Raw genomic sequence first — 24,372 nt, 5'->3', positions numbered from 1 at the left:
GGCACACTTTTGTGCATGTACATCATGTCATAAAAATGCTCAAAAAAACCCTTTTATAGATTTATACTTACAAATTTTAATTTTTTTTTTGTATGGTTTCTTTGAAATTATGATAATCAACTCCATAAAATTTGTGAACCACATTTATAAACAGGTTATCAAATTTTATTAAATATCATATAGATACAAAATGATTCAAACCAATGCAGTGACCAAACTTGAGATAGAAGTACATGTTTCATAATGGGAACGGAAAATTTTTACAACAGTAAAATCACTAAGAATGGACCACAAGGATACTAAGATTTTCCAAATTCTCCTGTGAAAATGGCAAAAATACAGTGCTGGGCATGACGGATCGGACACTTCATGTAACTATAATGGCATATTTGCATCTTTTTCAGAGAGGCACATTCCTTCTAGTAAAGACGTACAATACTCGGAATGGCACTAACCCCTCATCATTACACCAGTAATTTCATATCTTTGTATTTACTAAATTCCCTTGGCTATTACATTGTACTGTGAAACTGGATACAGCAATGGACAGGTATTTAGTGAAGAAACATCTGGGTCTTTGTATACAGTAAAATATTTATAAGGTAAAATATTTACAGACAGAAATAAAGTAAAAGATGAAAACGGACATATTCAGCCGTCACTCTTCTTCATCATCACTGTCCTTCATTGAAATCCCCTGGAGTCCTCCCCTATCAGACACAGCCATTGTAGCCTCCTCCATAGTTAAACGGTTGTGAATAGTCTCATATGTCTTGATATTTAATGTGCCATCCAGCACTCCCTGCAGCCTGAAGTCTCTGTAGGTTTTCTGTGAGAAATAAGAGAGAAAAAGAGAATCACACATTTGACTCGCATGTCATAGCATGTTTATATCACATTTCTTACTGTATTTAGTGTCCAAAGTCACAGCAACATCTGAAAAAATCAGACAGATTCTTGTGCATAAACCCACCTGACAAAATTGGGAATTCACATCATTATTTTTTTAAATGTTATTAGAAAAATTACTATTTACCTAAAAACACTTATCCTAATGTCCTGAGATACAAACATAAAAAAATACGGAAAATACGTTCTCTTGTGACTTGGGAACGCCAGCTCTTGCTACCAAAAACTATCTTTCAAAATGCCATCGTCTGGACATCAGGCAGGGCCTTGCTATTTTTCCCATCGACTATGATGGCGACAGTAAGAGAGTTTGCAGAGCAGATGTGAACCTCGCCTAAGCATTAGAAGCAACTTTCACATTTGCATAAATGTTAATCTAAGCGTAGACATTATAGTTTCTGCTCATTTTCTTCTATGTCATGATATTCTACATGTTTTTACAGTAGATGTTCTGTAGCTGAAAACATAAAAAGGAGTAATAGTGTCACCTACAACTGGAAAATTTTGGAAAGTGTTTCGTGGATACAGGCTCTTGACAAATCACATTTCTGGAAGTCACTAAAAAGGGAAGTGGTCATCAGAAAATGGCCTATTGTTTAAATTGGAATTTTTGTGTTACATGTATTTTTAAAGCATTTTTAGCAACGTTTTTATTTTCCACATCATGATCTTCATGGGAAAAAAGTAATCTTGAAATTTTCACACTGACCACGGGGGCTTGTTTAGACTCATATTTCCTGTCCTTTCAGGAAGAGTTTTCAGCAGGCTTCTTATCATTAATGGGAACCTGACGGGACCCCCACGGCCTCCAAACCACCAGGATTTGTATATTCATTTATAAATACCCTGCTTAACAAGCCCTTTACGCTGGATGACATATTAACAGATGTGTAAAAGAAAAAAAAGTATTTTTGAAGTCCAGAGATACAATGATTATATCTGCTTTTGTAAATCATGTTATCACGCCCACAGGGGTGTCTTAACATGTGAGAGGGACAACTAGTTTGAGTATACAAATGCTGGTGGTTTGAAGGGCATTGGGGATCTGTCAGGCCATGTGCACACGTTCAGGATTTTTCGCGTTTTTTTCGCGTTTTTTTGCTATAAAAACGTGATAAAAACACGAAAAAAACGCTTACATATGCCTCCTATTATATACAGGGTATTCCGCATTTTTTGTGCAAATGTTGCATTTTGTTCCGCGAAAAAATCGCATCGTGGAAAAAAAAGCAACATGTTCATTAAAAATGCGGAATTGCGGGGATTCCGCACACCTAGGAGTGCATTGATCTGCTTACTTCCCGAACGGGGCTATGCCCACCATGCGGGAAGTAAGCAGATTATGTGCGGTTGGTACCCAGGGTGGAGGAGAGGAGACTCTCCTCCACGGACTGGGCACCATATAATTGGTCAAAAAAAAAGAATTAAAATAAAAAATAGTGATATACTCACCTTCGATGGCCCCCGGAGTGTTCCCGCCTCTCACCGCTGCATGCTGCCGCTTCGGTTCCTAAAGATGGTGTGGTTCAGGACCTGCGATTACGTCGCTGTCTTGTGATTGGTCGCGTGACTGCTCATGTGACTCACGCGACCAATCACAAGCCGCGACGTCATCGAAGGTCCTGAACCACACCGGTATCTATAGGAACGGACGCCGCTGAGGAGATTGGCTGTCTGCAGAGGGTGAGTATAACCATTTTTTAATTTTTTTAATTATTTTTAAACATTCTATCTTTTACTATAGATGCTGCATAAGGCATACGTACGCACAGAGGACAGACGGCCAGCGCTCACTGCGCCTTCCCAAGGCAGGGGAAAAGAGCGCAGGCACCACAGCATTTCAAAACAGCGGTGAGGAGGCGGCGCCCGGCGCCAAGAAGATGTGAGTGACGGCTGTGTGGTGTCTGCAGCAAGGGGGAAAGGCCTGCCTCCTTGACGGAAGACAAGGTATTTAGGACAAATAACAAAACTGAATATTTCGGCAGTTACAGCACCCAGAACTAAAAGAGCCACCTTGTCAGAATGCAGCATTACTGCTGCACAAGGTGGCTCTTTTAGTTAAAAACACCTGGGGGGGCTGTGACAGGTTCCCTTTAAATCCTACCAAGGACAACATTTGCAAGGAATTTGTATGTCCTCCCCTCGTCTGTGTGGGTTTCCTCCAGGTACTCTAGTTTTCTCCCAGACTGCAAAGACATAATGATAGGGAATTTAGATTACAAACCAGGAAGAATTTGTGGACTTGTTCGCGCTGTTGTTTAATGAAGATGCCACTTTCAGAAAAAGAATTAGGCATATGGTTTGATTTGACATGTTAATTGAAGTACAATATACTTCTTCCTCGGGAACCATGTATTCGATTTCGAAACATGTTGACTAAAACTATATGCTTCATTATTTTTCTGAAATTGGCGTCTTCAATAAACAGCAGTGTGAACAAGTCCACAAATACTTCCTGGTTTATATTGCAAGTGGTTGGACAACCCGTGGCTCTGCAGCAGCTCAATAACATTACAATTATATATTAGCTTAATCTGCTATTTTTAATTCTGAATGTTTATTGGATAAGACCAGGTTGCACTATTTTTTCTTCAGCTTATCTACCAAGGTAAGCTAGATTGAGAGCTTTAATGGGGACAGTGATGATGTTTGTAAAGTGATTTGGAATTAATGGTGGTATAGAAGTGAATAAAATAAGCACGTCCAAAAAGAAGAAAGCAATTTAATGCAACAGTGCAAATAAATAAGTAAATACCAATACAGAGAAACTGGCCCAAGACATCTTAGGAAGCCACAATCTTAGTGACAATATGCAAAATGGCGTGGGGTAAAGGATGGATGCTACTATACTCCTTTGCCATTCTTTTTTACCAGCATGATATTGTATTTGTAGGACAGTATAGATTACATTGAATTTATTATTACTGTGTCTTAAGTGAAATGATGGCTTATATGTATATGTAGTTTGGAGGTAGGGCAGAGTCACTTATTAATGTGAAAAAAAAAATTCCATTTAATTTTAAAAACTTAAATCATTTAGAAATTGATGGCAGCAGCAGATCACAAATAAGATGGGACAGGGTTAACATAAGGCTGGAAAACTAGGTGCTATTAATGAAAAATAGCTGGAGGGTCAATATTCAACCAAGTCAACTGAGTGTGGCAAAGTCTCTCAGAAGTAAAGATGGTAAGCTGAAAAACTGCATTTACAATTGGGACATAATTTCAGAAAAATGGACCCCAATTGCAAACTTTAAATATTCAATGAAAAAAACATTCAGAGATGGTGTAGAAATCTATGTGCACAAGGGACAATGCCGATGGTCAATATTGAATGCTCTTGATCTACAGGCCCTCAAGAATCACCGCCTTAAAAGTAGACATGATTCGGTCATGAAAATTACTGCATCGACTGAGGTATTCTTCCAGTAATCATAGTCTGTAAACACAGCTTGTTGGACAATGCACCAACACTAGTGAAAGCTCTATCATGGAAAGAAGAAGTGGTAGATTAACATAATCCAGAAACGCTGCCGTCTTCTTTGGGTCAAGGTTCATTTAAAATGAACTGAGACAAAAATTGAACATTGTTCTGTGGTCAGATGAATAAAAACTTGAAATTCTTTACGGGGACCACAAATGTCGTTTTCTCCAGCTTCAAGAGGAGAGGGACCATCCAGCTTGTTAGCACACAGTTCATTAATTTAAATGTGCTTTGGCCCAGAGAACACAGCAGTTTTTCTAGATTTAACTATGATGACAGAAAAAGGTTACTGAAAGAATTAAGGAGACCATGCAGTGATTTAATGGTTGCACCAATGGTGTGTTCATCACTGCATTTCAGCAATTACGATGTCCTAAAAACGGACGTCTATACAGATCAGTGATAAAGACTGCTTATAAAAAGTCAAGTTATATAGTCTTTTAATCCCACTCATGGTAGACTTAACTAGTCTTAATTAAAATTAGCAACTATATCCAACCCCTCCATGGCAAAATTTAGGATTACAAATAATTCTAATTTCTTTAGATGTTTCTTACAATAAAAAACTGTTCAACTGCTTCAACTTAAAAAGAACTTCTAAAGAGGCTACACCAGTCATTGGTAGTGAGTGAGATATGGGAAGTCGTTTTAATGATGTGACATTAATAATTTACCATTATGAAAAATGAGAGAGTGAAGAAATAATGTGAGAAAATAATTTATAGTACAACAAACCAGATATGGATATTGTCTTGAATACATGATAAATCGTATTTTTTGAAGGAGTGCGCAAAAACAAAAGCCAGCGGAAACAAGCTGATATACTTCATACTGAGGCTGCTGTTGGCAGGTATTCCATGTTTTGAACCAATCCATTGCACAAGAGCTGTCAAAAGCAGTGCATATGCTAAATTAATTAAAATGTATGCTACTTTTTTTTTAAATTACATTAAAGGATTGTTTTTCTCCCTGCCATAAACAGATTCCACAGTAAATTCATGAATGCTTTGTGAAATGAACATTTCAATATTCTACAGAAATAGTACAGGTTCTGTGGCTATTTAAAAATGCAAGCTAATTTTGGATCGGAAGTAACATTTCTCGAACATAAGGGCTCCGTCTCTACTGGATATCACACAATGATAGAACCTGCAGTCTAATATATGTGTGTTATTATACTTTACAACCAGCAAAAGACAATTCTTAAAAAAAAAGTCTTTGTCTTTATCGCCATTAGACATTTCGTAGTCATGTACCTGGAACCATGAAAATGATAAATTATTTGGTAAAATATACTAAAATAAATCTAAAGAAGTCAGACATATAAAGACAAATATCTGAGTCTTATAAGAGTGGCTGGTAATTTCTTCCCTATCTCTTCATTACTGCGAGCCTCATTCATAGCACCAAGTGACAATTTGTATTAGGCAATAAAACATTCTACCAATTGTTTCAATGCTCCGTGTCTCTTAGTCTATAAAAAATGTGCTATTCTGTCTGAAAAAGAGACGTTTATTACAAATTAAATCTACCCATTAGATCTTTAATGTGATCGATAAATTTGCTATGAATAGTAAAAAAAAACTAATTGTTGGCAAAGTGAAAACGAAGATATACAGTATATAATGGACCACTGAGTTATCTTCTATATTTCTACACATTCTCAAAAAGCAAAAATCATTGAGCTGATCGCAATGAGCTGAAAAGTCCTCATCTATGAATTGGTTAAGCAGCTTATGAGAGTCAAATTCGAGTAATTATATGGCCATTTCCTACTGTGCACACAGTAAAATGCTATTCAGATACTTTTGGTAAATCGTGCCCGAATCAATATCAAACTAGCTGACTGAAAAGCTGCCTATTATAAATGAACACTAAACTACATGTTTAATTGGTTGCCATAGGTTGGAGTATTCATATGCCATTTGCACCCTTTTGTCTCATGGTATTAATTACACACATATTACAAGGAGCACACAAATACTTACACATTGCAATAAGCTGGACGGAAACACAATGGAAGAAAGAAAAGGAGACGCTTGGCACATTGGCTCAGTGAATTACTTACCTTCACAATCTTGATGATGGTTTTTAACTGATACACATGGAGCTGAAGATCTAATCTGTCTGCCAGCCACACACATATGACTTTAACAGAACTGCAATACCATAGCTGTAAAAAAAAAAAGAGAAAGCAAAGAACTCTGCAGTATTCATTTAACAGAAACGGTAATGACTGCTAATGAAACACTCGGAAATGATGACAGGCCAGCACTTCAAGTCAATAATGCTATAATTTCCTGATAAGAGAACTGTATGTTTCGCCAGGAAATCAAGCAACCTGACCTGGATTGTTCTTTATGTGAATTAGCACTAACTGTTCTGCTTCCAAGCTGTAACATTCATTAAAAACCTGTTTTGCACTTTGCAGCCAGCATTAGCCAACGATGGATATTAAAAGTGCTTTCTACAGCTATGCGAAGGGAAAACACAAACACTAAAATACATATGGTCGGAGACAACGATGACCTGTACTTACATGATTTTCTATTGATTTATAGGATAGACTCATGCTGTTAACCATGTAATTACTGAAGACATCACAGGGTACAACGATGAGTAGTAATTGATCAATGTAAACAAATGAATAATTAAAAATGACTGCATCTATATAATCTCGAATATCTGTCTAATTGTATATGGCTAGCTGCGTCGCCATCTGTATATCTTTGTATTTCGACATGTATTAATTGGTCTCTATATTATGTACTGACGTAGCAAAGAGAGGCCAGAATTCTAGAAGGCTCCTATGTTCACTTTGTTCTAAACGCTGAACAAAAGCTTTTTCGTTACACTGGGAAAAGTGAAGGATGTGATCCTGTTAAGAAGTAAGAGATTACATTTATTGAGATCTCTTGTTCCTGCCCTGATCGTAGGGAGTCTCTCCACAGGAGAGGGGTTTAAGTCCTTTCCTAAAGTAATTTCCTGCTTCTTATCAATGTGTCAAGAAGTGTAAATAGGAAAAAAAAACATTGTGTATTCGTACGGAAGATGAACAGCAAGGTGCATAAAACCGAAGCGCAAAAAATCCTTGCCGTATCACCTTGTGTAACTAAACAGCAAGGCTGTAAAAGACAGAATATTTTACATGTGCATATTCAACTTCAGATGTAATTGAGGAGATGGAAGAATTGCTGGTATGTGGACATTTCTGTAAACCGTACATATCTGCGTTTTCTCCAGCAGATCAATACGGCAAAACGTTGCACTGCACAATCATATTCAGTGTAACAGATTAGATATCCATTCACACAAGAAATGCATCCAAAGAAATGAAAAATACAATCTCATCTGTTTCCTTATTATTATTTTTTATGAAATCATCCCCCGTTTTGCCCATTTTTCAATCTTTACGCTGTGAAGGAGAACAGCAAAAAAGCTGAATTTCAGAGCAAACACACGCATAGTGGGGAAGAAAAAAAATCAACGCTATTTTTTAGAAAATGATCAGAAACAGTGTCTTTCCTAGAATTCGGAGATCGTCTGTCAGTCCTGGAGAGATGCAAAATGTAGTTAATGATAAAGACAAAATATTACACTTTTTTTTTTTTTTAAATTGAGAGCAAAACCAGCAAATACGTAAAAGTCTTAGCAGTCGTGGCTCTCCGACGAGACATCTGCTGTTTACTCAGTGAGCAAGTGGTTAAATGTTTAGCAGCAATTTTACAATCATATAATACAGAAATCTAAACAATCTCGGCCGTAATATCTGAACAGCACTCATCTCATCCTCATGCAATGTATTTGACAGCAAAAAGAAGAGAGCGGAAAAAAAAAAAAGAAAATAGTTTTGCTTTATATCTCATTCATAGCACATCAAGCTCCTGTAAGGGCATGCATTATTTTCCTGACAAGCAAAAATAAGAGAAAAGGAAAAGCTAGGGTTGATTCTGTGAGACCCTTGTATTTATTCACACTTATTGTGCATGACTGTAGGCTGGTAAATCATATTAGCAGCCTGTCTCCCCATCAAGCTGCTACTTGCTTTCCAGCCCTGCAAAGGTTCAACAAATCAACAGGAGCACGGAAAACAGAACATCAGTCTAATCTAGTGTTTAAGGTGAAGTTTTCAAACCCAATCTAAGAGAATCTTTAGAGCAACCAACAAGCTGAATGGCTCAGAAGGTGGTATTGACAATGAAATAGGGCTGAAATATTGAGAAACGCAGCGCTTGTGCATTTTAATAACACATGGGTCAACAAGGACACAGCTCCCTCGGAGCCAATAGTTGCCACCAACTATGGAAATTGCCACACCAAGACTACGAACGCTCTCAGTTCATCAGCTTTCTTAAACAGTTCATCAGCTTTCTTAAACACTCTAAACCCCCTCGGTAGACCTTTAGTCTTGAATTAACAAATCAAAGCCATGGAAAAGGGTGCAGTCTGAATGGCTAGCATTGATCCCCAACTGTGCTCAGCACTGCAACAGGCACTGAAAAACTCTCTGTCTATTGTGGCCAGAAATTGACAAGCCTCCTCTCTTAAAGTCGTACATCTGAGCCAGGCTGGATCCACACAGCTGTAAAGGGCTCCACTCTCAGGACACAGGGGAACTAACAATAGAACAAGCATGAGCTCTTTGTCACCACCAGACTCTGCAATTTTCTAACAAGGATTTGAGTTGTTTCTTTCTAGTGCCCCTGAAAAGAGATTTAGCAACATACCATGCTTTTTTCTATCCCCCCTTGTACATTTAGAAAAGACACAGCTAAGGAATTTCCCTGCTCCACTGCCTACTGAATATACGAGACAAATGCATTTCATGTCCAGCAAGTTATTGGTGGCGGATGGCGGCATGTTTCCAACAATTCAATTACATGCAGCACTTATCTGGGCAGAAGAGCTTTAGCTTTGCTGTGTGTGAAAATGCATGGATTCGGCAGTTTGAACGCAGGAATAATTAGGATTCTAATGTCACGCTTGTAACTCCTCATCAAATCACATGGCAATCATGTTGATGTTTATATGACTTCTGAAAGCTGTGAAAGCTTTTACTAGACACTTGTAGAAAGCTGTGATTAGGAGCTGTTACATATCTGCAGTCGAGAGCACGACAAATCTGCATGGAGACGGACGACGCCTCAACTACAGAAAGCAAAATCCACAGAGCAAATCCGTCCAACCCTAAAGTGGTATTAGAACTGCACATCTCCATGCACAGCCAACATATAAAGTAAACAAAACAATCATTGCTTAAAGGACAGACAAAGCGGAAGAATGCAAATAATATGAATTATCTCACCAACACAAACACAATCTTTTGGCAGCTACAACTTACATTTTACATGAATTCTCAACATTCGATTAAAATGACAAAAGTTACCATATAAATAGCAAAAAAAAACTGTTATTGCAACTTAACCAGTTGAGATTATAAGAATATCTGTAGTCAAATACCAGACATTATTATCTCACTGGGTCACTTTAACTGCTAGCTAGATACATAAAATATATATATATAATATAAATATATATCAAAATCTGGACAGTTTACAAACTCAATCTCCATTTATTCTTTGTTAATATTCTGTAATAAAAAAACGGCAAACTACAATTAAATGATTCAGTAACACAATACATTGTGTGGGCTGTTTTACTGTGGCTTTCTATAAGCATAGCATGAAAGACCCCCTTAAAATTAGTATTATTAATGGCAGTGGTTATGTATTAAAGCATATAAACACATCAAAGCTTCGCTTGTCTTTTTCCTTAATAGACAGAAGATGCTCTGTGATCTTACATGACAGGTTGACTTTGTGGTTTGGTCCTCTCTAGCAAACGTACCCGATATATGCTCAGACATGTACAAACTATGTGCCTAAGCTATGGATGGGGCAAGGAATGTCTAAAGATTATCCTATTACAATCAGAAATAAATGTAGAAGATTGTTGTACTTGTCTACTTCTCAGCAATGTATGTGTGTGGGCAACCAGCAACTAAGGAAAGGACACAATGTATATGAACGTTCCTGCAGAAACATATTAGATGGTTGATTAAAAAAGTTGCCAACAAATATTTCTAACTAGTAAAATTACCTGGTTTCTCATGGGTCTATTTGGTTTAGTCATTTGTTGTTTGCGCATGTGGTTAAAAAGTTCATCTGCGACTGGTTTTGAAACCAAAGTGAGTTATGTGCCAAGTTAACCCATTAGGCAAATTTAGGGCAGATTGGTCCATCTTTTTGGCCATAAATTAACATTTGTTTATGTGTTCTATTTTTGGTGACTATTTTGAGAACGGTAGGTCATGAACAACTGAAACCTGGTCTATCACCTTCCAAAGTGCCTTATTTACCTATCTGACAAATTTGGTTCAGACTGGTCCAGTTTGGCCATGCGCAAGATCAAACAATAGAAATTAGTTTTTATATACAGCATTTAAAGTTATAATTAAACTAGCACAAGGTTTCTGAGGTTTGTAGAATGCATTTTGAATGATTGAGAGTGATAAGTGGGAAAAAGTACAATTATCTAAAGATTCTCATATTAGACCATTTACATTTAGTCTGGGGTTACAATGCGACTTGGGAAGCGACACGGCTTGTTGCATGGCCAAAGATCACTCTGTGAAGCAGCTACTCTATATTGTAATGCAGGTGACTGTGAAAGCGCTGCAACAATGACATTCAAATCAGAAAAATTAAAACTAGTTCCAACTTTTAGTGACTTGCTTGTCATGTGGGTTGCAATATGAACCCATTCACCTGCCTTACACTGCGCTGTAAGATCAGCAAATACCGAATTTTGCTCATGCAACCTTTGTCAAGGCCAAAGACACCATGTAGCTCTAGTCTTAGGTCAAACATATGAAGAACATTTTGTCATCACAGAAATTTTTTTCCAATGACATATTATCCTGAATTAGTCAATGATGGTTTCAACTGCTTAATAGGGACGTTCTCAGCGTTACAAGATCTTTTTCCAGAAAGCGCAAAAGCCACTATTGGACATGGGCTCTGTTTGGTATTTTTAGCTCAGCCAAGTTGAGTTGAATTAACTGAAGTACAAACTACAAATCTTATGGCGCCTGTATGTGTTAAGTCAGACTGCTGAACCCCATAGGTTTCTGAACAAAACCTCCCACCATAGACACTTGATATCACTGGGGAAAGTCATCCTGAAAGATTGCAGACAATGTAATGTGACTTGTTTGAGGTAGGAGAACATCATCTACAGGAAAGTGGGAAAATGGTTTTCTTATTGAGGCAAATTATTTAACATACATATGCATACAAATGTCTTTGCAAATAGTCAACTGTTAGGTGCCAATTATTTAAAGAATGCTATAGTTCTGTGTATAAAAGCATAAAGAAAATATTCTGACAATTAGATGCTAATTTCAATGGGAGAATATTTTTTGAAAAAGTAAACCTGACCTTAGAATATGTTCATATGGAGCTTGTTAAAGTTGGAAAAATCCAATGCTAATTTGGCAGAGAATCAATGGCAGAAGTCCAAGGCTGATCCACATTTGATGTATTAGCCCTATTCAATGCGACTAATCTGTGTTGCAGGCGGAATCTGCTGTCATAACTGACTTACCAATTATTTAAATACATTTTAGAACCGCAGCTTTATCAATGACAACGCGGTTTTCTCAGACTTTTCTGCACACAAAATGAGCCAACAGACTTAACTTCTGTGAAGTCTTAAAAATAACTGTTTGTTGTTTTGGTTGAAGGAAACACATAAACATGTGAAAAGACAATCAGTTCTTCAACTCAAGTTGCTCTTAGTTGTCGGAAGAACACACAGTCCTTTGCATAATTAAAGGAGCGCTAAAAAGCTTGGGTGGAAACCGAACAACTGTCAGCAAATCTGAGCAATACTTTGCTTTTGAATTGCTGTTCTACTTTTCTCATGTCTTTTAAATGGTTTTCTATGGCAAGGACATTTTTCTTGATTAGTCACAGCTAATTAGTGTTCTGGCTTAGACAAGTAATCAGAAATGTCAGAGTTGTAAGGCTACATCTCCCTAATCCTTTGATAATAATTTAGCCTCCTGGGAGGGCTTCAAGCTGTGGTAAATAGTGGCTGACAATAAGGCAAAATTAGGTGGGCAGTAGACCATTAGGATAGAAAAATAAGAAGCACTACCAAAACCCGCTGAGCACCAACAGGCAACTAACTATCCTGCCAGACGAGGTGCCTGTTTAAGCCTGTATTTTTAATTAGCAGATTCTACCAGACCTGCCACACACGGCCAGGTGCATCATGCAAAGATGCGTATTTCTGGGGCAAAGCCAAATAATAATTCTGTACAGAGATCACATTTCCAGGTACTTGTTCTGAAATGCATATGCTTTTCAGTTATTATTCCAATGTTTTGAAAGAACAGGGACACCGAATATTCTGCAATATATTGATTTGTCGCATTTCGTTATGGAAATGAAATGCACTCAGATTGGATTTCAGGAATCTCAATTAGATAGGAAATCTGGACAATGTGAGACATCTTGGTACCCTACAGACAAACACAGTATGTCACAAACTTTTTGGCATGTGATCCTTAGAAACTCTGAGTGTGCAGAAGCCTGCACAATAAATTAAATGCCACATTTTCTAATGTATGGAAAAGTAAGACATTTTACATATGAACCCCAGGAATACAAGAATCGAAGGCTGTCAACTGACAATGTCCTTCTGTCACATTGGGGTGTTCTAGTGGTTAATTCAATCAATAAGCCTTGGGGTGCTCCTTCAGTTGACTTATGTGGACCTTCCTATCACTATTGCTCAGGTTTATGTTTAGGGCTGACAAGTCTGCGCTGCCATAACGCCAGCTAAAGCATACATTCAGGCCCTAATGGATGCTTGTAGAAACTTTCATACACGGGCGATGTGTCGAAAAAATAAAATTGAAGTAAAAAAAAAAAAAAATTATATAAAAATCCTCAAACACGTAACATGGCCAATATCAACGGCATGTGGAGGGAGCTCAGCTCCTGAACGTCCTCCACACACAGTGGGCCCAGCGCTGATGTACATATACATAATTCTCACTAACAAATTAAAGGGGATTTCCAGGATAAACTTTTGAGCAAAGGCTTGTATAGGTAGAAAATAATAAGTACAGCTGTACTGTGCTGTCAGTGGCTTACGCTATCTACACGAGCAAAGCTGCTGAGTTCAGTGATTGGATGCAGCGGTTATGTGTGTGGTAGTCGTGACATCATTGCTGCAGCTTGTATGCAAAGACCAAAGCAGCATCGGGAAACTGGTGCTGGACCTGGGGAGGATGAGTAGCAGCTGTGTGTTAGTTTGTAGCTGTACAAGCTATTTCTCAAATAAAAGCTTATCCTGCAAAATCCCTTTAACTTCTATAGTGACCCTACGCAAATGCATGTTCATTTCCTCATCAAGCACAATTATTTAGTAAGGCTCAGATCCTGTCCTGACCTCTAAGAATATATAATAAATGTAGACTGCTGACTGGCATGTCTTGGGAGCTTATACTCTATAGATGTGGTTGGTTCACATATTGCCAGTCTTCAAGCGTCAAACCCCTAAGGTTGTAGATGTGGAGAATTTGGTGCAGATTTTCAGTGCATAATTCCAAGCTTCAAAGCTGCACTTATTACAGTACAGCGCTAGAAAATGTGCCTTCACTAAACACCCTATTACATCCTACAGAAAAATGAACGCAGGTTAGGTGTACAGGATCCCCAGCATGCTCTTTAACCCTAATGATGCTCAGTTTAGGGACAACGGGAAACTAATACTGAATACAACTATTAAAATAAATACTCATGATGACAATCCCGCCGCAGCCAATTTTCATTTTTGCCTATTAGTTTATCTCTTCCCCTTCGAAAAACTTTTTTTTATTTTTCTGTTAACATTGCATTATAAAAGTGTCTTTTTTTCTGGGACAAGCTGTAGTTTTGAATGACATGTTTCATTTTATCATACAATATACTGGAAAACGGAAAAAAAACTCAAAGTGTTGTGAAATGGTAAAAAAAAAATTAAATCCACCACTCTGTTTAGGGTTCCAAATTTGTGCTGTAAAAATTACCTGACAACATGATTTTCCAGGTCAGCATCTTTTTGGAGATACTAAACTTGTACAGGAAAAAAACGAGGGTAGTTTTCAGGACAACCAACTGGATAAAAAAAATGTAAGTTTATTGAACAAAGTTAAAAGTCCATTAAAAGTTAAAACCTCGACACTAATTTGGTTTCTGTCGCTATTCTGAGACCTGTAACTTTTTTAGTTTATTTCAGTTGATGGAGTTGTTTAGGGGCTTGTTTATTGGCGTAACAAGCTGATATATTTATTTATACTGCATTGGCATATACAAAACGTTTTGATTACTTTTTACTGTTTTTTTTTTTTTTACATAGGTGTTGTTGCGACCGAATATTCACAATTACGGTGTTGTGATTTTATTTCTCGCTAAGACATTTATCGTGTTGGTTTAAGTAATTTTACATTTTTATAGAACAGACTTTAACAGATACAGCAATAAATATTTATTTATGGTTAAACTGTGAAAAGGGGGTAATTTGAATATTTATGTTTCTTAAAAAGTAGTTTTTCTTTTTTACTTTATTTTTTAGTCCTATACAGGGCAAGACACTGAGATAATTTGTTCTATAAACTGACATAATATTGTATTGCAATATACAGTCAAAACGGTGTTCTCCTATGAAGCCCATCCACATTGGGGAAATGGCAGTTCCCTTTAAATGCTGTCTGTAAAAGTGATGTGGAATTAACGGCATTATGTAAGCGAGTAAAATAAACAAAATAAGTCCTGCTGTCAGTGGTTAACAGCTGTTTTTAAATAGTTAAACAGATTCAATCAAGGCTGGCTCAGAGGAAAAGTATAATACAAACACGTCACCACTTCTGTATTTTTCACCCAGCTTCTGGTTTTGGCTTATAAATACTGAGGTTAAAGACTGACGAAATACTGAACATGTGCACGTGGCCTTAAAGGTAGAGCAACAAAGCCGGCATCTATGAATATGGGGACCAAATGTAGGATGTACTATTACGTTTCAACAATTGGAAGAGGTCAAAGGGACTCTGTCAGCATAGAATGACTGTTCAAACTAGGTTCCGTTGCTGGGTGCTTCATGGCAGAGCCAATCATTTAAATACACCTTCCCACCTGCTTGTTTTCCCTCAATCCCCCCTCTTCTTTTATTGACAGCTCTGGCTTCATAGAGACAGAGAAGGGTGGAGATCGATGATAACCAAGCAGTTGGGAAGGTGTATTTAACCCCTTAATGCCATTGGACGGGGGGAGCGCGGCCAATCGCGGCCAGGTGTCAGCTGACTATAGCAGCTCACATCTGGCACTATGTGCCAGGAGTGGTCACGGACCGCCCCTGGCACATTAACCCCCGGCACACTGCGATCAAAGATGATCGCAGCGTTCCGGGGGCAAAGGGAAGCATCACACAGGAAGGGGGGCCCCTGCGTGCTTCCCTGAGACCCTCGGTACAAGGCGATGTGCTCACCTCGTACCGAGCGTCTCCTCCCTGCAGGCCCCAGATCCAAAATGGCCACGGGGCTGCATCCGGGTCCTGCAGGAAGGTGGCTTACCAGCGCCTGCTCAGAGCAAGCGCTGGTAAGCCTGCAGCCTGCATGTCAGATCGCTGATCTGACACAGTGCTCTGCAAATCAGCGATCTGACCCTATAACAGGATGCCTCCCACTGAGGCAATGTTATAAAGTTAAAAAAAAAAAAAAATACTAAATGAAGAAAAAAAAAATATTGTTCCCATAAATACATTCCATTATCTAAGTAATAAAAAAAAACAATATAAGTACACATATTTAGTATCGCCGCGTCCGTAACGACCCGACCTATAAAACTGTCCCACTAGTTAACCCCTTCAGTGAACACCGAAAAAAAAACCGAGGCAAAAAAATCCCCTTTTATTATCATACCGCCGAACAAAAAGTGGAATAGCACACGATCAAAAAGACAGATATAAATAACCATGGTACCGCTGAAAACATCATCTTGTCCGGCAAAAAACGAGCCACGATACAGCATCATCAGCGAAAAAATAAAAAAGTTATAGTCCTCACAATAAAGCGATGCAAAAATAATTCTTTTTTCTATAAAATAGTTTTTATCGTATAAAAGCGCCAAAACATAAAAAAAAGATATAAATGAGGTATCGCTGTAATCGTACTGACCCGAAGAATAAAACTGCTTTATCAATTTTACCAAACGCGGAAAGGTATAAACGCCCCCCCCAAAAGAAATTCATGAATAGCTGGTTTTTGGTCATACTGCCTCACAAAAATCGAAATACAAAGCGATCAAAAAAGTCACGTGCCCGAAAATGTTACCAATAAAAATGTCAACTTGTCCCGCAAAAAACAGGACCTCACATGACTCTGTGGACCAAAATATGGAAAAATTATAGCTCTCAAAATGTGGTGACGCAAAAAAATATTTTTTGCAATAAAAAGCGTCTTTTAGTGTGTGACAGCTGCCAATCATAAAAATCCACTAAAAAAAACACTATAAAAGTAAATCAAACCCCCCTTCATCACCCCCTTAGGGAAAAATAAAACAATGTATTTATTTCCATTTTCCCATTAGGGTTAGGGCTAGGGTTGGGGCTAGGGTTAGGGTTGGGGCTAGGGTTAGGATTACATTTACGGTTGGGATCAGGGTTAGGGGTGTGGTTAGGGTTATGGTTGGGATTAGGGGTGTGTTGGAGTTAGGGGTGTGGTTAGCGTTGGGGTATGGTTAGGGTTGGGGTGTGTGTCACAGGGTCCTTCTCCGGTACCACACAATCAACAGAGCCAGCGAAGAGTGAACAATCCCAAGACCTTCATTTAGGCAAAAGTACGAAAGGTCCATATACGATCCACCACACAAAGGATAAAATATTCCAGAACACGAATGCAGTTCAGTTACAGAATATAAGTCCAACATTCCAGCACAGAGGATAACAGTCCATATTCCCTTCTCTCTCTGACATGCTGTCTTCACATCATGGTTCCAACACAGGATCTGAATTCCCCCCAGCTCCTGTCCTCTCCTTATGTCCAGGAGTTGTCAGACAGGTTGGGGTGGTTTTCAGGCCTCCCACACCTGACAAAGGTGCCTGGTGGATTAAGGCACTACAGGGGGTCATTGTTTCAACAAGCTAGTTCAATATTGTGAGAATCAGACTGCACTCAGATGTCATCCGAGTGCAGTCCTATTGGAATACCTGGGGTGGACCCGCAGATCCACGACAACGAACCTCCCAAGGGTGAGCTGACCAGGTAGACCACCCCCTATACAGGGAGTGTTAGGGGCAGACCCAAGGGAGACTATTGCCGCAGAAGCTGGAACCCAGAGACAGGTAGTAGGAAGTACAAGATAAAGAAGCTAGGCGCAGGACGGACAGAGTGAGGCAAGATGAAGTACAGTTAGGTAAGAGCTGGGAACCGGCGAGACCAAAGGAGAACTGCAAAGGGGAAGACACAAAGGAAGCAGGACAGGACAGAGACACCAGACTACAGAGTACGGAGAGGACACTGGGAGGACTGGACGAGGAGACAAGGAAGCCTGGGAAAGGCAGAGAAGCTGAACTGGCTGGACAGAGCGGAGACTGAGAACAGGAAGTGCAAAGACAATGGTGGACCTGAGTCACAGAAGCACAAATGACAGACAGGCAAGGAGCAGAGGAAGGAATCACCTTATATACATGGAGTGCTGGAGGACTTCCGGGTCACGGTCCTCCAGGATCACAGAGAGGAGATACAGAGCACCTGCAAATCAGAAAGAGGAAGTGCTGGAGTGGGCGGTGCGCACGCGCAGCCGACGAGAACCAGAGAGCAGAGAATGAAGGAGAGGACGCGCGCCTGCAGGAGGAGCGCGCCACAGCGAGTAAGAATGAGCGGAAGGAGTGGCCGTGACAAATATGGCATTAGCATATTAGCAAACAGGTTTATTCACTGACCCTGTGGAGAGATAACAGTACAGGAATGTGGGGGCTGATATCAGATGGCAAATAACAGCAATTCATCAATTGGCAAATAACTCATACTACAAGAGAAAACAATGATAATCAGTAAAATATAAATATACACAAAAATGATACCCACATAGCATATCACACCATCACAGTGTGGTTGGGATTAGGGGTGTGTTTGGGTTAGGGTTTCAGTTAGCATTGGGGTTTTCCACATCAGGGGCTCTCCAAACGCGATATGGCATCCGATCTCAATTCCAGCCAATTCTGCGTTGAAAAAGTAAAACAATGCTCCTTCCTTTCAGAGCTCTCCCGTGTGCCTAAACAGGGGTTTACCCCAACATATGGGGTATCAGCGTACTCAGGACAAATTGGACAACAACTTCTGGGGTCCAATTTCTCTTGTTACACTTGGGAAAATAAAAATTTGGGGGGCTAAAACATTTTTGTGGGACAAAAATGATTTTTTATTTTCACGGCTCTGGGTTATAAACTGTAGTGAAATACTTGGGGGTTCAAAGTTCTCACAAAACATCTAGATAAGTTCCTTGGGGGTCTAGGTTCCTTGGGGGGTCAAGGTGTCACTTGTGAGGGGTTTCAATGTTTAGGTACATTAGTGGCTCTCCAAACTCAACATGGCGTCCCATTTCAATTCCAGCCAATTTTGCATTGAAAAGTCAAATGGCGCTCCTTCCCTTCCGAGCTCTGCCATGGGCCCAAACAGTGGTTTACCCCCACATATGGGGTATCGGGGTACTCAGGACAAATTGTACAACAACCTTTGGGGTCCATTTTCTCCTGTTACCCTTGATAAAATAAAACAAATTGGAGCTGAAGTAAATTTTTTGTGAAAACATTTTTTAATGTTCATTCTTTTTCAAACATTCCAAAAATTCCTGTGAAACACCTGAAGGGTTAATAAACTTCTTGAGTGTGGTTTTGAGCACCTTGAGGGGTGCAGTTTTCAGAATGGTGTCACACTTGGTTATTTTCTATCATATAGACCCCTCAAAATGACTTAAAATGTGACGTGGTCCCTAAAAAAAAGGTGTTGTAAAAATGATAAATTGCTGGCCAAATTTTAACCCTTATAACTCCCTAACAAAAAAAATTTTGTTTCCAAAATTGTGCTGATGTAAAGTAGACATGTGGGAAATGTTACTTATTAAGTATTTTGTGTGACATATCTCTGTGATTTAAGGGCATAAAAATTCAAAGTTGGAAAATTGTGAAATTTTCAACATTTTTGCCAAATTTGTTTTTTTTTCACAAATAAACGCAGGTAATATCAAAGAAATTTTACCACTATCATGAAGTACAATATGTCTCGAGAAAACCATGTCAGAATCACCGGGATCCGTTGAAGCGTTCCAGAGTTATAACCTCATAAAGGGACAGTGGTCAGAATTGTAAAAATTGGCTGGCTCATTAACGTGCAAACCACCCTCGGGGCTTAAGGGGTTAAATGATCGCCTCAGCGGGGAAGTCCCGATTCGCTGTACTTGGTAAAGAACAGTCATTATATGCTGACAGAATCCCTTTAAAGAGCACTAGTAATGAGACAAGTGTAACCTAAATAGCAAATTCTACATAATGTCCTGTGAAGCATTATACTACAAAGCTCCTCAAATGTGTTTGTACAACTTTAAGGGGTTGTATCAAAACTGTAAGTTATCACATACCAATAACATACAACCAAGATACATGACTCGGTGGCGATCTCTGGTAAGCCCATAGACAGTGAACGGATGAGGTAGAATACCTGACCTCTGGGCCATTCAGTTTGGGCTATACATATATGGGTCAACTTCAAATCTTAGTACAAATCAGAGGGTGGAGAAGGGAGCCAGTGACAGACAGGACAGTAGGAATCATACTAAAATGATCCTATTTATAATTCATACTATGAAGAATAAGCATAAATGCACATGTTTTAACATAATAAATATATACTGTAGATATATATTTTTTAACTTCTTTAACCGACATATGATGTACAGGAATGTCATACGTCAAGTCACGTTCTTTCATGTCAGTAGTTAATAGATGTATTATACAGCCAACATCTCCCTTCAACAGCTGCAAGTGGAGCGGCGCTCTTCGTGCGACTGTTAATTCGTTAAATGTAGCTATCAGTTTGTTATAGTGACATTTACAGTGTGCAGCCTGGGCAGTGATCTGTTCAAACTGCCCATCGTCTCCCTTGAGACACAATCATGGGGCACTTATGGGTTGCCATGACAACAAGGGGTCTGCTGGAGACCACCATGCCTGTGAAGATTATACTCCCAATGACGACTGACCTCTGGTTTCCATTCATAGGGGACTGAGATTTTTTGCAATATACTGCAATATCGCGGTATTGCAATACATATTACAAATGATCAGATTATCGCCTATAAATTCCCTAAAGAGACAAAAAACACGATAAAAATAAAAAGGTTTTAAAATATGAAAATATATAAAAGTTCTAAACACATCCTTATCCCCCATTAAAAATAATAACATTTTAAAAATACACACAACATGGTTTCACTGCATCTTTAAAAATCGGACTAAACTATAAAACTAATTACCTGAATTGTAAACACAAACTGAAAATAAAATTGAAGCCCTAAAATTACATTTTTAAGTCCATGCAATAAGAGGTAATGGTACTCCTATGAAAGCCAGCCCGTAGCTGGAGTTAATAGGAGACTCTGATTTTTGCTATATTCAGCAATACAGTGATATTCATGTACGGTATAAAGTACAAGTGATCAGAAGATCGCAGGTTTAAGTCCCCAAAGCAAACAAAGTATCTAGACATTCGCATATAAAACTTCACTAATTCATTGTACAGCTTAAAATATTGCATCAAGATAAAAATACTGAATCAAACCAAGCAGAGGCTTTTGCTTTCCGTGGCTGAGGACCTTCACCCAATCTGCGGGAACTGGTGAACTTTGTCATTTGTGCATATTAAATTCCCAAATGACTACAAAATACAGTAAAAATGAAAAAAAGTTTTCAAAAATGATGGTAAAAAAATATTTGAATCATCCACCTTTTTCCCAATTAAAAATAAAGAAATTAAAACAAACACATATTTGGTATCTACACTTCCGTAAATATTCACTCTATCAAAATATAAAATTAACCGATTTAGTAAACCCTGTAATGAGAAAATAAAAATCAAACTGACAGCATCGTTGTTTAAAAGTGCGTTTTTTCGGCTACCACAACAAGGCAAAGAAAAAAATGTAATAAGAATTGATTCAAACATCGTATTTATCACCAATGGGTATCAATAAAAATGTCATATTAAGGAGCAAAAAATAAGCCCTAAGCTGCATCGACTGAAAATGGAAAACTGTAGATGTAGGTCTCGAAAAATGGTGACACTAACATTTTTGTTTATTCCAAACTTTGGAATTCTTTCCAACACTTACATTAAAAAAAAATGAAAAACTATTGATGTTTGGCATTGCCGTAATCGGACTGACCTGTAGAATTATACTGCCAGGTTTTTGCCGTATAATGAACTGTATAAAAACAAAGATCAAAAAAACAATAGTGAAATAAATTTTTTTTTTTTAATTTTGCCACACTTGGAATATTTTTCACTGTTTTCCAGTACATCACATAATAAAAAGGATGCTGTCACTAGTCTTGTAAAAAAAAAACCAAAAAAACAAGGCTATGGCTATTTCGACAGAGAATTAAAAATGTTGTGGCTCTTGGAGGAAGGCAAATAAAAAATGTAAAAGCATGAAATCGCCATGTTGCAAAAATCCCGCCAGGCACTGAAATCGACTTAACACATTCTATAGATTTTATTTTTATGCTGGAATATTCAGAAACATACACCAACTGGTTATGATTTGATAAGTAATGGCCACACAATTGTCCCAATATAAAACACTTATCTATTTTGAGGCAGTCTTCTACAAGATAAATTCACAGTTGGAAAACACCATATCCTGTAAATCTGTGTTTTGCTCCATTCCTACTTCATGTTCACACATTATTAAGACAGGAAACATTTGCTGATAAATTGGCTGCAGGTCCAAATCAAAGCACAAATTGCTAATATAGTTTTACGTATCCTGTAAAAGTGCCAGCTGGATGGGCAAGCTATTTTTCTACCCCACAGGGCATCAAAGTTTTCATAACAATTATTTTCACACTTTAAAAAATCTGAATATTAATATAAAATAAAACTATTTGTGACTGGTATTGCTAAATTTATTAGGAATATACTGTACAGTTGAAATCAAAATTATTCAACGCCAATTGCAAATTAGGTGTACTAGCAAAATGTACACACACTGCACAAACTTTCTGCTGTTTGCAGGGTGGATCTACTTATAGGAATGTAACCTAGTGTCTGTAGGTTACTATGCCCAACCCTGCAGACAGGTTCCCTTTAAAAGAATTGATGCTTTCATGCAGTTTTGAACGCAAAGGACGGTCACATCAAATATGGATTTGATTTAGATTTCTCTTTTGTTTATTCACTTGGCATTTTGTTAATTGCAACAAACTTTGAAGCAAAATGTGGCTATTCCTCATCCAGTTTTATGTTCTTCGTTCATAGCAGTATCTTTTACAGTTAATGACTGTGTTTCAACTAATATATGAGAATGATGATTAATTTCACCTGTTTGGTATAATTGGTAACTCATACACCTGACAATAATCCTACAAAACACTTGACTTTGTGCAAGTGTGCCAAGAAGAAGGCAAAGGTTGGTCACAACAGATATTGATTTATATTTCTCTTTTGTTCATTCAATTTGCATTTTGCTAATAAATAAAAACAAACTATTGACACTTCTATTTTTGAAAGCATTTCTACTTAACAGCATTTTTCCACACCTGCCTAAAATTATTTACACATTTCTCAACAGTGAAATTGAAAGATAAAGTAAAAAAAGTCGTTCAGTTCTAAAAATCTCAGGATCATTAAACATATTAAAGATACAGTTGTGCTCAAAAGTTTACATAATCCGGCAGAATTTTTGCTTTCTTGGCCTTTTATCAGAGAATATGAGTAATAACACCAAAACGTTTTCTCCACTCATGGTTAGTGGTTAGTTGAAGCCATTTATTGTCAAACTACTGTGTTTTCTCTTTTTAAATCATAATGACAACCCAAAACATCCAAATGACCCTGATCTACCCCATTTCTTAATACCGTGTATTGCCCACTCTAACATCATTGACAGCTTGAAGTCTTTTGTGGTAGTTGTGCATGAGGCTCTTTATTTTCTCAGATGGTAAAGCTGCCCACTCTTCTTGGCAAAAAGACTCGAGCTTCTGTAAATTCCTGGGCTGTGTAGCATGAACTGCTCACTTGAGATCTCTCCAGAGTGGCTCAATGATATTGAGGTCAGGAGACTGAGATGGACACTTCAGAACCTTCACTTTGTTCTGCTGCAGCCAATCACAGGTCGACTTGGCCTTGTGTTTTGAATTGTCATGTTAGAACATCCAAGTATGTCCCATGCGCAGCTTCGGGGATGATGAGTGCAAATTTGACTCCAGAATTTGCTGATAACTTGATGCATTCATCTTTCCTTCAACTTTGATCAAGTTTCCTGTGCCTCTGTAGCTCACACATCCCCAAAACATCAGTGATCCACCTCTGTGCTTTACAGTAGGAATGGTGTTCCTTTCATCATAGGCCTTGTTGACTTCTCTCCAAATGTAACGTTTAGGGTTGTGGCCAAAAAATTCAATTTTTGTCTCATCACTGCAAATTACCTTGTTCCAGAAGCTTTGAGGCTTGCCTCTGTGCTGTTTTGTGTATTATAGGCAAGATACTTTGTGGCATTTGCGAAGTAATGGCTTTCTTCTGGCGACTCGACCATGCAGCCCAATTTTCTTCAAGTGCCTCCTTATTGTGCATCTTGAAACAGCCACACCGCTAGTTTTCAGAGAGTCCTGTGTCATGATCTCTGCAAGCAGAGATCATAGCAAGCCTATAGAGGGAC

At 38.3% G+C, this 24,372-nt stretch overlaps 1 protein-coding gene across 18 annotated transcripts in view; it reads right to left on the bottom strand.

Moving 5' to 3' along the window:
- Nucleotides 1-81: 81 nt before the first annotated feature.
- The window catches only part of CADPS2 (calcium dependent secretion activator 2), a 699,771-nt gene continuing 675,480 nt past the window's right edge, over nt 82-24,372 (bottom strand). For 10 of the 18 annotated variants that reach the window (XM_077264948.1, XM_077264950.1, XM_077264947.1 and 7 more), the window contains 2 exons: nt 6,462-6,566; nt 83-829 (listed from right to left, as the gene is read on the bottom strand). In XM_077264948.1, coding sequence (XP_077121063.1) covers nt 659-829; nt 6,462-6,566 — 276 coding nt within the window. In that variant the 3' untranslated portion in view covers nt 83-658. Of the gene's footprint in view, nt 830-6,461; nt 6,567-24,372 lie in introns of all 18 variants that reach the window. The other 8 variants (XM_077264944.1, XM_077264942.1, XM_077264943.1 and 5 more) reach the window with 2 other exon arrangements.

The sequence above is a fragment of the Ranitomeya variabilis genome, chromosome 5 (genome assembly GCF_051348905.1).
Source record: "Ranitomeya variabilis isolate aRanVar5 chromosome 5, aRanVar5.hap1, whole genome shotgun sequence".
Lineage (NCBI taxonomy): Eukaryota > Metazoa > Chordata > Amphibia > Anura > Dendrobatidae > Ranitomeya > Ranitomeya variabilis.
Note: the sequence above shows the minus strand (reverse complement) of the source record. Positions and strands in the feature narration are given on the sequence as shown.